This window comes from Rhipicephalus sanguineus, chromosome 8 (genome assembly GCF_013339695.2).
Source record: "Rhipicephalus sanguineus isolate Rsan-2018 chromosome 8, BIME_Rsan_1.4, whole genome shotgun sequence".
Classification (NCBI taxonomy): domain Eukaryota; kingdom Metazoa; phylum Arthropoda; class Arachnida; order Ixodida; family Ixodidae; genus Rhipicephalus; species Rhipicephalus sanguineus.
Genome location: NC_051183.1, coordinates 69,582,925 through 69,599,013, shown reverse-complemented (window position 1 = coordinate 69,599,013; position 16,089 = coordinate 69,582,925). Strand labels below are relative to the sequence as shown.

The window sequence follows — 16,089 nt, the reverse complement described above, 5'->3', positions numbered from 1 at the left end:
GACATTCCGGTGCGACGACATCTTGAAAAACTTCGCCAACCGCTACTTTTCTCTTTCTTTTTTTTTTTTTCGCGTGCGCGACTTAACATAGCAAACACGTTAGAAAAACTAACACCAATAAATATCAGCACTCAAAGCTATTGCTGTTTCAGAAACTGTTTGAGCTTGAAAAGAAAAACAATATATTTTCGTATAACAACTGTATTTATTAGAAGGCGAGAAATACTTCGTTTTGAAATATACGGTCCCCTTGCCGAGGACAAACGATGCGCGTCTACTTCCGGAAAGCTCGCCGCTCACCCCTTGACGATTGGCTGTCCTCTTCCTCTCGGCGGAAGAGAGCTGCGGACCGCCCACTTTTGTGGCGTAACACCGCCAGAACGAACGCGGAACGAACAGAGATCTCCGATCCCCCCCCCGAGGCTCGTGGCAAACGGGTATGTGCCACACGTGTCTAGTGGAAAGAGTTTGACGACGTACGCGACAGGATTTTCACGTTATTCATGTCATGATCCGACAGTCATATTCGTCAAGTCTTCTTACCCTCCCATGCCAATTTTGGTCGACACCATTTTAAGGAGGCGACCGTGAGAGCACCCAGGCGTAGGCGGCTAGATAGATAGATACGTAGATAGAAACGCTCAAAGTTCCAAAGGTTCGCTAAGAAATGCTTCGCATTTAAACGGCACAGGTTCCCATTTGGCGAAGAAGTGCTTGTAAACCTTGTTTTGATAAAACGGAAACCTTGCATGGCCACAGAGACCAGCGCTCACGGGGAGATCACGGAGGCGTTTTACATGCCACTGGAAGGTGATAATTGTATCCGTCAGACTTCATTAGCACTATCAGATGCAGAAGTATCATACCTCGCGGATAGCTTGCATCGCGTCCACGTCTCATCAGCCACATAGTTTTTCGTTGTTTGTTTTGTCACATTCAGCACGCGCGATGGATGTTTCTTTCCTTAGTTTTCCAGTTGCTATTTATTCTGCTTCTTTTCGGAATAAAATTTAGTTGCGAATCAGCGCTGTATTCTGTCTTTTCCATTATCGTCCTCGTTTTTTGTCGCGCTAGTATTCATTCAAGATATAATAATATCTGGGGTTTAACGTCCCAAAACCACGATATGATTATAAGATTATAATTTCGGCCACCTGGGTTTCTTTAACGTGCACGTAAATCTAAGTACACGGGCCTTCAATATTTTCGCCTCCATCAAAAATGCAGCCGCCGCTGCCGGAATTCGATCCCGCGACTTTCGGGTCAGCAGTCAAGCGCCATAACCACTAGACCACCCTGGCGGGACGAAAATGTAGTATTGAGCAATTTTTTTGTTTCACAGTGGCGCCTTTTGAAGACGACGAGGTGAAGACGACGACGACGGAGAAGAGAACGAAGAGAGCGCGTGCCGGTTCATGATGACGATGACTTCTATTTCTGACAGACAAATTACGGCGAGTTTAAACACCTCCGCTGTTAAATGTCGCTGCCCTTCCAATCTGTGAAGATATATGAGCAGCGGAGTCGCACGAGGGCTTAGAAAGCAAGCGTCGTCTTGATGTGTGTGAGTGGCCATATCATCGTAAATGTGACGGTGAAGGCACCACACGGTGTCCTGCCCGTCAGTGGGCACCCTGATAACCCGTCCTTTGATGCCGAACTGACCACTCCCGCGCATCCTACGCCGGATGCATATAAATGGCAGGCGAGCCGAGACGCGCCGCTCCTCCACTGCGTTGAGTTTAGAAAGGTGTCAGAGTGCGGGCGGGTACACGTTCACATTTACGGCAGCGAGGCGAGGCACTTCACCCTTCACGAACGCGTCTTTACACGTCCCGCACACGCACGCCTGCTCAACACACACCAATGACACGCATTCTGTTAATACCACCAACGCACGTACACGCTCAGCAACGACCCGCACGGCGCTGGCACTGCTCGGGTCCCCCGGAAACTACAAATGGTCTCACACGCAACGAGCAGCAGCTGCGACAGGCGCGCCGCCGCAGCTTCCAATGACGAGACGGCATCCACTGTTCATTTAAAGACGATAGTCTTTCTTGGGGAACTTAAACGCAGAAATTTTTGTCTGTTGGTCTTTCTGTTTGCTTGTCTGTCTGTCACCCGATTCAGCCACCCGGCAAAGTTGAACCACTCGCTTACCGCCCACCCATTGAACTGGTACGTCTGTTCATGCTTGTGAACGATGTCGATCAAAAAGTAAATATTACGCATACCTGAGGCGCAACATCACTAGGTAAGTATTAGGTGGTGTGTTCCTTTAATAGAAAATACATAGATACGTAATTCTAAAGACCCTAGTTTCTTAAGCTGCGCGGAAAATGCCGCTGCGCTGAAAATGCCATGCTATGCGCGCCGACGAACGCCCTCCGCCACGGAGCAAGGACACCCTCTGCATAAGCTCATGTTTCCCGACGTATTGCTAGATGGCGTCCATATCTCACGCAGCGCCTCCTCTATCGTCTTTAGACGGCATTTGCAGTGGAGCACGTAGATACGCGGCCAATTTTTTTCTCTACGCGCTCCCTCTACGCTAGAAACTAGCGCATAACAGCTCAGCTGCAAAACTCTCAGGTGAACGTGCAAGTCTCCCATAGGAGCGGATAACAAGCACATGATGGAGACTTCAGATACTGGTTTTCGTAGAATAATTACCAGCGAAATGTGCAATGAAGACGTTCTGTGCTCAAGAAAAACTGCTAAGCCTTCTCACACTTGCGCAGAAGTTTTGACCAAAAGGAGGTTGCAATAATGCAAAAAACTTTCTGCGAATGCAATGTATACTTGAAAAGAGCGTAGTGACAGATATGCAATGCCACAGAGAGGCGAATTATCAGACTTGGGAGTGAAAAAAAAGACATTATCTAGGGTCAGATAGAGGGACGAATGTCGAAAATATTGTCTTGGTGTTTTTGGAGGCGACACCATCGTGCGCCATGACTTTGCAGCTGAAGGGGAAGCTACCAATGCATCGTGATACGTCGCAGTTTTGAAGCATATGAACCACCGTGTGTGTCACGTGGGGCGAAAGAAAGGTCCTGTTTTCCTTGTCTCTACGTCCTCCTCGATGGAATAGTGACTGCGGTGCTCGGCTGCTGACCCGAAGGTCGCGGGTAGGATGCCGGCCGTGGCGGTCGCATTTCGATGGAGGTGAAATGGTAGAGGCCCGTGTTATGTGCGATGTCGGTGCACGCTAAAGAACACCAGATGGACAAAATTTCCGAAGCCTTCCACTGCGGCGTGCCTCATAATCATATCGAGATTTCGGCACGTAAAATCCCAGATATCGTTATTATTATTATTATTATTATTATTATTATTATTATTATTATTATTAGTAGTAGTAGTAGTAGTAGAAGTAGTAGTAGTAGTAGTAGTAGTAGTAGTAGTAGTAGTAGTAGTAGTAGTAATAGCAGTAGTAATATTGTTATTATTTGCTTGTCTCTACAGCCAGCAACACCCCTAGACACCCTGACGACCCTTGGGCACGTAGGTTTCATCGATGGGCTCGAACAATTCTCGCACGTTATAGAGGGCGTATCGTTGAGAATTGTTCTTGCGCAACCGAGGAAGTCCATATCCAACGAAGAAGCTTATTGCTGCTACAAATTCAGTGTGAAGCGTGCCCCAAGTAACGCGTGGAAAACAGTGGGACGCCTCATTCCTATTTGCAATATTATGTATTGCTTTCGTAGGATGCTCAACTTCATTAGAAGCAGGTAGTACTATAGGGCTGACTACGATCAGTGGTGAAAACACAGGCGAGGCGTCCTTAGCAAATGTAAAATCAGTTTGTCAAGCTTCTAGCGCGCACGTTGCAAAAACTTATGCAGGAAGTTATAACGGAGGAACTGTATATGCTCGAAGGGAATGCGTTAGTCGCGAACAAAAGTTACCATCATCATTGACCGACACGCACTGTCGTCGTCCTCTTCGTTCTCATCTTCATCTTCTGCTTTGCTCCCAGAACACGTGCGCCGATTTGTCCAGCGTGGGATGCAATAACTCTGATGGGCGAGAGAAAGAGAGACATAGAGACAGAAAGATACAGAAATAGAGAAACAGAGACAAAGGAAGCGAAGATAGACAGAAAAAGATAGAAAGGCAGAAGGAAATCGACAGAGCGAGAAAGAGATAAAAGGAAACATGGCACAAAAAAGACATAGGAAAAACAGAGACAAAAAGAGAAAGAAAAAAAAGAGAGAACAAATAGAGCCTTAATTTTTTTTGTTGTTGTTCCATTGTCACTGTAGAGTTCTCATTCATTGGCACATTGTTGCCAAGTGCACTTTGCATTATAGCCCAATCATCCTACAGCTACCGCTGGAGTCAGCAATTAACTTTAATAACTTTTTTTACAGCTTTGGGAAAGCATGGTACCCCTGACACAGGATATGCAAGGTACTGACGAAAGGCTGAAGTACGTGCGATCATTAGCGGAGGAAATTGGGTTTGAATTGAGAAGCTGCGAAATCGCTCATATCTATCTGCCCATGCATGATTACGCAGGTAAGCATCATCTGCTCAGTGTGGTCGTAAGATAATCTCTCGAGGTTCATAACTTCGGCAATGCCACGCTACGCGTGTCGTCATTTATTAAACAACGTTGTTCGCGCTGTTTTCGTAGTGCAAGCTGAAAAGACAATGGCAGCCAAAATTGATGCATTGAGAGGACATTGCGATAACGTTGAGATAACATTAAAGGGACATACACTGAAGAGGAAAACGGTTTTTCTCATATTAGTAGATTACTGTTTCACAATTCCGGAATCTGCCGCAACAAGAGGCTTGAGCGAGAAAACGCACAAAAAGAAAATGCGCTTGGCGACGCCTCCTTGAAGTTCGCTCGCCAAACACCGTGACGTCATAATTTTGACGGCGTACACTTTGTCCAATGCAGCTCTTCATCGGTAAAAATGAAGTACATTGGCCTCTGCGGGGCCATAGACTTAATATACGAATTTTCATGAAGTTTCTTTGGGCCAATGCTGCCAAAATAAGACAAGTGCACTTTTATATCCGTGACGTCACGCGCGGATATTTTGGTGCGAAATTTAAGAATGAAACTTTGGCCTCGATTTCCTACTGTATTAAAAAACTTACGACGGTAAAATGAACGACATTACAGTTCCGAGAGTGCACTTAATCAATCTAAACCGATTCATTGTTTCACTTTAGTATCCCTTTGACATCCTGCGTGAACTACTCATTGCCCCTAAAGGTTAATCTCGTTAGCCTGAGCGTGACTTCGCGTAAATTTATGTATTGGCTTATACAACACACTAACTAAATGAAATCCTCGTACGTTAGTGTACATAACTACAGGATTGTTTCATTTTTATTTGAATTTCACACCAAAGTAAGTGCGGTGAAGGTGACCTGTTACTAATCCGGAATCTGATTGCCAGCACACGATGACAGAACCAATGTCCTATCGTAACGGGTGCGAATTTCACTCATGTAGAAAGTTACGACTATGCAGCCTTCTACTCCATGATGTGTGCCCTCAGAAAAATGTACAAGAGAAAGACAACTATGCGCTATTTATGGAATAATAATAACTTAAGAAAAAGCGCTATTCTCTTAAAAGTCAGGTTAAACACGCCAACTTGACGACGATTTTCCCGATTATACATTTCCCGATTCTGTCCTTGCTATGTACGCTGAATTTCTCGTAGCCTTTTTTTAATATGTGAAACAGCTCTTGTTTAACTAACGTATAGCACATTCGTTGCAGCGCCTTTAGACATGCAGTTGCAGTGAACGTGAAAGGTGCATGAGGTGCGGAGCATTGATTCGCCTGCCCTTCAGCGCCGCTAGCGTTCACGGGCAAGCAAGCGCTGGCGTTCCAAACGTGCTGCCTGCTCGGCGTCTATAGCGGGACAGAAAACCTTCATTTTTGGTGCAATGGTGCCCTCTCCCCTCTTCCTTCGCTCTTTCACACCCACACATCTCGGATGCTCGCCCGCACTATCCTTTCCCACACCCTTGCTATGCTGTAGTACATATGGATATGCTATGCTACACCCTTCCCCAATTCATCTCCCACCTCCTGACCCCCAAATCATTGCTCCTCACCCTCACTTTCCCTTCTCACCCCTTGATTTACTGTAGCACACATGGCTATACATGCTGTACCCTCCCCTCCTCCTTTCCTTCTTCCCCACGCTAACATGTATCCTCCTCACCCTCACATTCCTTTCCCACCACCTTGCTTTGCTATACTACATACGGCTCTGATATGCTTACCCTCCCCTCGCTTCTTCTAGCCCTCACTTCCCTTTCCCAGCCCTTGCTATACTGTACTATACACGGTTATGCTGTGCTCTGCCCTCCCCTCGCCATTTCTCTCCTCCTCACCTTCACATCAGTCCTCCTCACCCTCAATTCGTTCTGTCCCTTCTATGCTACACATGGCTCTGCTATACTATGCTGGCTATGCTATGCTTTACCTTCTCAACTCCGCTTTCCCATCCTCCTCACCCTCACTTCCATTTCCCGCCTTCTTGCCATACCATACAATACATGGCCTGCGTGATGCCATCCATGACTATGTTATGCTTTTAACCTCTCAGGCTGTTAGTTGTGTTGATCCTAGCCTTAGAGGCGCGGCGTACCTAACTTGTTTAGGCATCTGTTGGAATATGCTCGTACTCTTTGGGACCCGTCTCAAATATGTCCGATTAGCAAACCGAAAAAAAAATAGAATAAAAAATAGAATACATAGTGGTCAGGTTCGTCTCTTTTAGGTACGAAAGAAAGTGCACCTGAACAGGAAAATAAAAAAAACCTTAATTAGGAATCACTGTCGTCTCGCCGTAAAAAAAAAATATTGCTGTTAAAGTTCCTATGTGAAATGTTTCATGGAAAAACGGGAAGTGACAGTCGAAGGCACTTAAAACCGCCATACTGTACATCTGCACGGACTGACCACCAGTGAAAAATTAGAAAATGCCGGGACAGAACAAGCCTGTATGCCGATTATTTTCTCCTTGTGAGAGCTATCGCTCTGTGGAGTCTTCTGTGACGTGAGCAGATGTGCACTGTTAATGAATCATAACGAACTGAATTGTACAGCGCAGAATACAAGACGAAAGACGAAGAAGCAGACACCGACAGCGTTGCTTCTTCGTCTTTGGTCTTGTATTCTGCACTGTACAATTCATTTCGTTATGTATCGAGACCAACTAGCTCGGCTGCCCGTTAGTTAACATTGTTAATGAAAATAGTTTTTTCTTTAGGTTTTAGCCCCTCCCCACCCCTGCTGTAAGGCTTTCGAGCTAAGCGGGAAAATGTCTGAATAAAGAATAACTAAGGATAAATAGTAAACCTTGCATCGCCGCTACCGTTTTTTTTTTTAACGTACGCCTATGGTAGTTCATTCAGTTCATGCTTTCATATCTTGCCGTAGTTTTCTTTTCTGTTTATTTTCTTATTGTACGCAGCATTACTGACGCCCGTGATTCCCGGAATTCAGTCTCTCACACCAGCGGAAAGGCAGATGCTGCGGAAGGACACTGAGGAAGAAATTCAAAAATGGCAAGCCAGCCATAAAAATTCCCCACAGACTGACAACTACATTATACACGCGGTGAAGCCAGCCATTGAAGAACCCGCGAACTGCTTTGCCTAGAAGGTGCGAGCAGCCTCTCACCTCGAGTCAATCACTAACTTGAAGTGCCATGAGCGCAAATGCCTTGCATTCATCGTATCGACGTGCCTGCAATAAATGAGTACCAATGTGTCAAGGTCACTTTCTTGAAAACAAAGTACATTTACGGTCGTACATGCAACTTTTTAACCTCAGGCGACTAACACTCTCACGCATGTTATCGCAAACCGCCAGCCGTGCCTGTGTGTGTCGGAACATTGCCCAACGTTTCCAATTCTTCTGATCGAATAGCGTGCCCAACGCTAACGTCGAAGTAGTATATTCTGGAACGCAAGCAAGCGTCAGCAATTGTGCTGGCATGTATACAGCCGCGGCCACGTCTGTATAGAGCGCGCGAGCAGTCAGTTTCTGTAGAGTACCTCGATGCGCGCGCCCCCAGCGGTGCGCGCGGTAGTTATGCAGAAGTATCGGTAAATTGACTATCGATAGTATCGATAGTTTTTTTTTCTTAACTATCGATAGTGTAAACAAACTATCGATAGTGCAATCAGTAGTATCATAGTTAATATTACTATAGCGATATTACGGCCACGTGTGTTTATTGCTTTGTTTTGATGTATTCGGGTTTCACCCACAAAAGCTCTTAGCAACGTTTGACACAGACCGCGCCGTAATGTTTGAGAAGCTTGACAATTGTTTGAGATCATTCTGTTAACATTACGCGCCAGACGCGAATAGTGAAGTTTATTCGAGAGCACCAGCGATAACGCTGGAAGGTTTGATGACTGATGTAGGCATAAAGGACGACGCGTTCCACCGAGGATCAGATTACTCAACGGCTGACGACTGCTCCCGCCGCTAGCAGTGCGCAGCATGTATCGCTTGTATTTTGAGGTTTGATTTTCTGGGCATAAGTTCGCCCATATAAGGAGCTCCGTAACCAGTCTTACTGCAGCATTCTTCAACCTCACAACGAACTTTCCCTCTTGGTGCGAATAATGATGCTGTTGCTGGCTGGTCATATTCCCAAAATATTTGTGATAGCCTGCTATCAGCTTCGCTTAATTTTGAGTAATTTTTGGCGAGAAAAATAAATTATTTCCGCAGTGAAAATGGCAAAATATGTCCATCAATAAATTCGTATCCAAAAGCAAGCAGTTGCACCTTACAATTAACTTCTTAATATCTTATTTCGAAATCATAAAATGCAATATCAATTTGAAGCCGCGAAGTTCCACCACATGCAACGTCTTCCTATCCGCTACAGCTGAACAGAATGACTTTATGATCATGTGTCAGCAAAGCATGCTCGTGAAGAACACAATCATGTCAACTTTCTTGCCCTTTAGCTTGTTGCTCCGGCTCCACTACGTACCACGCGCGTGGGTAATCAAGTTTATTCTGCAGTGAGTCCGCGCTGTTGATTTTATACTATCGATAGTACCATCGAATTTTTTTACTATCGATAGCACTATTGATAGTATTTTTCACGATCGATAGTTCGATAGTGACGCAGCTATCGATAGTATCGATAGTGCTATCGATAGTTCTGCATCACTAGCTGGCGGGCATCAAAACGCCCTAAGTTTTTGCTCTGCGGGGCGACACCTTGAGGCAGTTTCGGGCTCTGACATGGTGTGTCAGGAGCATGCGCGGCCTAGTAGTCAGGCTGACCACGTCACAGCCCGAAACTGCCTGAAGGTATCGCCCCGCAGAGCAAGAACCGGCTGCTCGCGCGTTCTACACAGACGTGGCCGCGGCTGTACATCCGCCGAAATCTTTAACTAGCATGCGCAAGCGGAGATTTTTATGCAGCGTCAGCGCCATTAGACGGAGCAAAGTTGCAAATAGGGCGTGAGTACGCGCATGCCCGCAAAGCGCGCTCAGCTGGGTACGTCCTCTGTTAGGCTGTTCTTTCTTAAAGCCGTCACCCCACATTATAGACGAGTTGCAAAAAACAGCGCCATTTGTACATGTGTACAGGAAGCAGCCAACGGCCGCCATTGTGCATAAGCAGTCCCGTGCGTTTGGCTGGACATGCATACCACCTGGATCACACAAAACGTTCACATCCAGGTGAAACGTTTATCTCACGTTCATACTTCTTTTCACTCGCACGAGCGCCGCGTTCTTGCGTGTTTTTTTTTTTAAATTGTTTTCATGCACAATGGCGGCTCAGTCCAGTGTTGCCTGAACACTTTGGGGCTTTTTACAGTGTTGCTGGTATTTATGCAACTCGTCTATCGCGCTTCAGAAGAACCATGTTCCTTGGCTTATCTGATGACTGGGGGCGTGTGGGGTATCTTTAAATTTTGCTTCCTCGATTGCTTCTCGCAACGACCATGTTGGGATCATGAAATTCAAGCAACACGATTCGCCTACTCAGGGTGCCTGTGCGTGCGAAGTGCCGCTTCCCGTGACCCACGTCACAAGCATAATATCCCTATGCTTAACATGGACAGAACAGAACAGGAATTTGCACTATATGTCTAGCCTGAGATTTCATTCTAGTTATGCAGAAACAGAGCATGAATGACTTCTGAATAAATAAAGGAATGAAGCTGACTTTAAGGGCTCGATATACTTAAAGCCCTTAAAGTGATCTTCTTTCCTTCATTCATAGCGAGGGTCTCGTTCTGGGGACTTGATGCCTTCGGGTAGTATGCGAGCGATTATTGGTCAGCTGCCGGCTCGTAAAAATGTTACGTGCTATGTGACGCCAACAGGCGGAAAAAGAGTGTTCCACACTCGCCGCCATGGCTGCGATCGGCGCTGACTTAACACTCTTAATAATAATATCTGGGGTTTAACGTCCCAAAACCACAATATGATTATGAGAGACGCCGTAGTGGAGGGCTCCGGAAATTTCGACCACCTGGGGTTCTTTAACGTGCACCTAAATCTAAGTACACGGGCCTCAAACATTTTCGCCTCCATCGAAAATGCAGCCGCCGCGGCCGGGATTCGATCCCGCGACCTTCGGGTCAGCAGTCGAGCGCCATAGGCACCCGTCACTGACCAGAGGGCGCGATGGAGCTCTTATCGAACGCCTGAGTGTTGAGGGCACCAGCCGCCAGGGATACCAAGAAAATGAAACGCTCGCTGGACACATCGACGCGCTCAAGTGTCTCCCTTCTGGGCGCCTCTTTCAACGAACGCTTCCTACGTGCGTTCGTAATCACCTCAGGGATGTTGCCACCGCCTTCAATGCAGCACAAACGCGTTTAGAACGCGCTCTTTTCAGGCTGTGCCAAGGCAGCAGAAACGCTACAAACGCGTTTCAAACTCACTGCATTGAGGCGATGGCAAGTCACGTTCAAGTCAAGGAGCGTTTCTGAACATAGAGGATGCGGAGGATAGACACTCGATTTTGCTGCGTCCACTCGCTAGGCTGTGTTTTCTGGCGCTACCATCGTATCTCGGAAACTGCATTGCAGGGTGCCTATAACCACTAGACCACCGTTGTGGGGCGACTTAACACTCTTAAGGCTCTGATATACTCCAGCGTAACGTCGACGAGCGAGCGCGCGCGTCACGGCGACGTTACGTCAGCAAAAAACAGCCCTCTATAGTCCGGCGTCGGCTGACCGCCGACGCGGCCGAGGGCTGCTGACGCGCTCGGGCGTCGCTCGGCGCCGAATAGATCCTGCTGCATTTCGCGCCGGTCGCGCCGGACTCGCATGTACAGGAACCTGCTTCGCGGGCTGTTTCGTCGGTTGTCGACAGGTGGCGCGGGCATTCTTCGCTTTACTGCGCATGCGCTCCTCTAGATGCGATCGCACCGGCGCCATAGAGTAACAGAAAATGACAAGAGTGGACACACAAGCCCATAAGCGGCGGAGCTACGCAGCTTCTCGCCAGCCGTTAGACGGCAGAACGTCACTCCCTGTTTCCAAGAGAACGCGCGTGCTAGTTATCTACTGCAGTACCTTTTCTGGTTCACGATACATCTACTTGTCTTTGTCAGACTATGTGGCTACGGCAGTGGCTTCCGCTGGCTCGCAGTGCGGCTCTAAATCCGTTTTTATCGTCTGCGATTGGACAGTTCGAAATCATCGATTGGTAGCTGTCATGACCATATATGGTCAGGATTGCCGGCATGGCACGACGACGCGGCATGAGCGGCGACGCATACAAAATTGGCTCTACCTGCTCCGTGGAATTCGCTGGGATCGTCTGCCGGGAAGTCACTCTGCTTGGCGACTGCTTGGTAAGAACGCCTTCATTTGGTTCTTTTTTCCCTTCATTACTTTGCAATGTATTTGTCGCTACAGCTTTAAGTTGACATTTGACGTACTTTATGTTTTAGCGCCGAAAGCTTCTTTGTGCTTCACGCTTCGCGTATGATGCTCGTGAATTGCTTTGCATTAAGAAATAGCAACTTGAAATGCTGCGCAGCACGTTAGCGAAGAAATCGTTTCTTGGCGCCAAAAATGAGTCGCCGCTTGCGTCGTAAGGTTTTCTTTGCACATACAATGCCGTTACACGCAGTTGTAATTCACTGCGTGGGTGTGCAAATGTGTGAAAGAGTGCAGTTATGCTTAGAATCGTTATTTGTGGTATTCGCAGTTTGCTTCACGCCTATGTTAAGAGCCGAATTAGAGAGAACTTGAGAAATGACAACAGTGTTCGTTGGCCGTGGCTACGACGTAATATTCTCGTTAAATGCTGCCTCAGTAGTTCATGCACCGAAGGTTGCTTTGTTTTCACTGCGGCAACTGCTTGGGACTGTTTTTTCGCGAAAGGGCGCTGAGAAGTGCGTCGGAGACAATTTGTGCGAAGGCCAGAGAAAATACGGTAAACTTTTTTCTTTTTTTCCAGGTCATGCCGTCCGGAGTCAAGTACTACGGCAGCTACTGCTGCGCTGCGTGGTGCAACAACGGCAGGATAGGGAGAGAGCGTGGTATTAAACTGGTTCAGGATTCCGCGAGACGACAGGTAGCCCTTTGCACCTTTCCAAGATGTAATTTTGAAGTTGTGGTTATCATTAGCTAACTATCAAAGTATGTCCGTATCTTTCGCACTATTTTGCCGTTCAGCTAGTTAGTGTTTGGATGGTCATACATATTCTTCATTCGCTTAAATCGAGTGGCCCCTTTTCACTCTGAAAAATCGTCCCCTTTTCCTCTGTGATGCTAATGCTGTCTTCTGCACTTTTATTGTATTGTGGGAATGTTCTAAATATCGCCTATTTATTCCTACTGTGCAATTTCTCAACATGTGGCAGCTGTCTTGCATTGTGCAGTGCACCCATCTTTTGTATGTGTTTACTGAGAATGTCACTTGAAATAAAATGTTTCGTCTCTCCCAACGATTGTCGTGTCTGCATAAACAATGGCATTGTGTGCTCGCCGCTCTGGCGGTGTGGCTTACACACGAAGCTACTTACGCATGCAAATAAAGCGTTAATATATATATATATATATATATATATATATATATATATATATATATATATATATATATATATAATGACCTCCGAGACAATCACATGAACAGAAGTGATCGCGGGGGCCGTGTAATTTTACCTATAGCTAAATAATGGCCTCTGAGATGGGCATTTTTAATTTTTTTTTTGCGATTTCCGATCTCTGAGGCGGCTGTTAGGATTCCCCACTTCCGTTTGGTGCGCTGCGAACCCAAATCAGCCGCAGGGGCCTACGGGAGTGTCCTCTCTTAACCTTTTTTATATTACTCTATGCCGGCGCGTTGGAGCCACTGCTCAGTGGTTGGAGCCGGCTCGACTGTAGCGGAGACCGATTTGCGCCTGGCGTAGCGTCGCCGGCTCGGCTTGACGAAACGCAACGTCCTCGCGGGCGCTCGCGTTGGACGTCGGAGTATAAAGGCTCTGTTATACTCCGACTTCCAACGCGAGCGCGTGTGATGACGTTGCGTTTCGTCACGCCGAGCCGGCGACGCTACGCCAGACGCAAATCGGTCTCTGCTACAGTCGAGCCGGCTCCAACGCGCCGGTGCGAACGCATCTCGAGGAGCGATTGCGCAGTTAAGCGAAGAACGCGCCGCGCCACTTGTCGGGAACCGACGAAACAGCCCACGAAGCAGGTTTCTGTACATGCGTGTCCGGCGCGTCTGGCGCGAAATGCAGCATGATCTATTCGGAGCCGAGCGACGCCCGAGCGCTCCAGCAGCCGTCGGCCGCGTCGGCGGTCAGCCGACGCCGGACTATAGACGGCTCTTTCTTGCTGACGTAACGTCGCTATGACGCCCGCACGCGCGCCGACGTTACGCTGGAGTATATCAGAGCCTTAACAGAGCCGTTAGGTTTAAATTAACATATATACCCCATAAAGTGGACGGGATGATGACTGCCGCCGTAGCTCAGTGGTAGAGCATCGGATGCGTTATTCGGAGGTCACAGGTTCGGTCCCTGCCGGCGGCAAGTTATCTTTTCGCCCACTTTACTTTCTTCACATTTTTATCCTAACTGCTACAAATAACACCCCCTATACTTTCCTTGGCATTATGGTCTGTTAATTCTCATTAAGAATAAATAGATACTCAAATATACAATAATTTCGAATGATTACTATAAGACACATAAATTAACGTATTACGACATTATTTCTTGCAATATCGAGTGCCTTGAATATAATCATGAGTGCCAATATATAATATCGAGTTCTTCATAGGTGGCGTCTGAAAGGGTTCAAGAATTGGGCAGCCTTACTTCGACTCACGTACATATAGCCGATACGCGTTCGACCCGCAGACATTACGAGTATTGACGACTGTGATAGCAGCTATCATTGTATGTGCCTAGAAAGCCTACGATACACACATAACTACCCAATTCACACCAACACGTCGATCCGCGTCTTAACACTTGTCTCAAAGCCTCGCTCCCCCCCCCCCCCCCCCCCCCTTGAAAAAATCTTGCAGCATAGGTCGCTATACACGCTCTCTGCTGCGTCGCATGAAACCGGTTCCCACAATGCGTTGGCTCTGCCGCAATTTTTATTTGAGACGGCCAGAAATTCGCAATGTAAAAAGGTATATCTTCATTAGACGGCTTGCATGATGAAGTCTTCATCGTCCCAACGGTGAGAAAGGAGTGCCACATTTGTAAACGCCCCCATAAGAATAACCTATCAACTGTCCATAAGATGACGTTGCCGCAGTTAAGACGACCGGTACTTGCAGTTCATCATTTCATTTGCCACTGGCATTAAATGGTGAGTCTTGAAAGCATCGCCATTCACCGTCGTGAATGCTCTTCCCCGCGTGGGACACTCAGTTTGTTAAAATGTGCAGTTTTAAATAAATTGATAAAGCATTCCCATCTACCGTGCTTTTCGTATTGAGACTCTCGACATACGTTACACCCTGACAACCCCTTCCCCCCTCTAATTTCTTTCTTTTTATCCCTTAAAACCATTCCCGCAAAGCAGGGAGGCAAACCATACGTTCTTCTTGTAGACCTACCTGTCGTTTAGTCTTTCGTGTTCCTCTTCCCCAAAAACCTGGTGTTAAACCAGGGGCAGTTACGTCGTCATGACATTCAAACTAAGGGTGTCTGGAACATATAACGCTTGCCCATTGTGTACCAGTTTTAGTATTTTATTCATTGTCGGCCCCAGCATGTTTATGTCCCTACCAGGTCATATACATCTTCTATAAAAAAACTTGGAACCCTGTCACGTGCACTTGCATTGTGACTCATGCTAATGATAATCATTGTCACTATCATTCTCAGTCTGGCTGTGATGTTCCGTTCTTCCTTAGGTCTTCATCCGCTGACGGCCATTCCGTTACAGTAAGTGACCACTGTGCGTTATTTCGAGACATTCCTGGACTTGTTCCACTCTGCCGTGTTCTCTGAACCTCACCCATGATTCCGCATGCTTGCGTTTTGCTTTCGTCGTAATACCCGTATCAAATTTCATAGCTTGCTTGCTTTTTAAAGGTTACAGCTATCAAACAAAATTGTTCTGAATTTGTTTTAGGTTTTCGAATCAATTCTGGTGTATTCTGGAACTATTGGCGTTGTTCGAGAAGCAATCACTCACCGTATGTAGTGCGAGGCCTTATCGTGTAAAGCGTAGCCATAAAATTGGAAACAAAAAGCGTGTTAGAGCTTCAGAAAGACGCGGTATATAAACAGACCTCTACTAACACCCTAACACCCCCCCCCCTAACACGCGCACCCACGTAATGATCCAGTATCCTTGTCAAACGCCTGGAGGAAAGAAGTGCCGAATGTAGTTGAAGTGTACATCGTGCAGGTACGTCGCGCTCGCTTCCTGTAATAGTTCGCCGACTAAAGGGTTTGTCATGAAAACCCAATACTAATAGCGCGAAATATAGAAAATGACTTTGCAAAAACAATGTGTGCAGGTAGTTTGCTGTGAACTGAAACAAAGGGCCAGTTCGGCATATTGTCTGTTAGGTTGTTTTTTTTCTTTTCCATGATTGCTACGTTTATATAATTCTAAATA

At 46.8% G+C, this 16,089-nt stretch overlaps 1 protein-coding gene across 1 annotated transcript in view; it reads left to right on the top strand.

The window, feature by feature from the left end:
• The window catches only part of LOC119403304 (juvenile hormone acid O-methyltransferase-like), a 55,201-nt gene extending 47,547 nt beyond the window's left edge, over positions 1-7,654 (top strand). Inside the window, exons 2-3 of the mRNA XM_049418267.1 lie at positions 4,383-4,530; positions 7,467-7,654. Coding sequence (XP_049274224.1) covers positions 4,383-4,530; positions 7,467-7,654 — 336 coding nt within the window. The remainder of the gene's footprint in view (positions 1-4,382; positions 4,531-7,466) is intronic.
• The last annotated feature ends 8,435 nt before the right edge of the window (positions 7,655-16,089 follow it).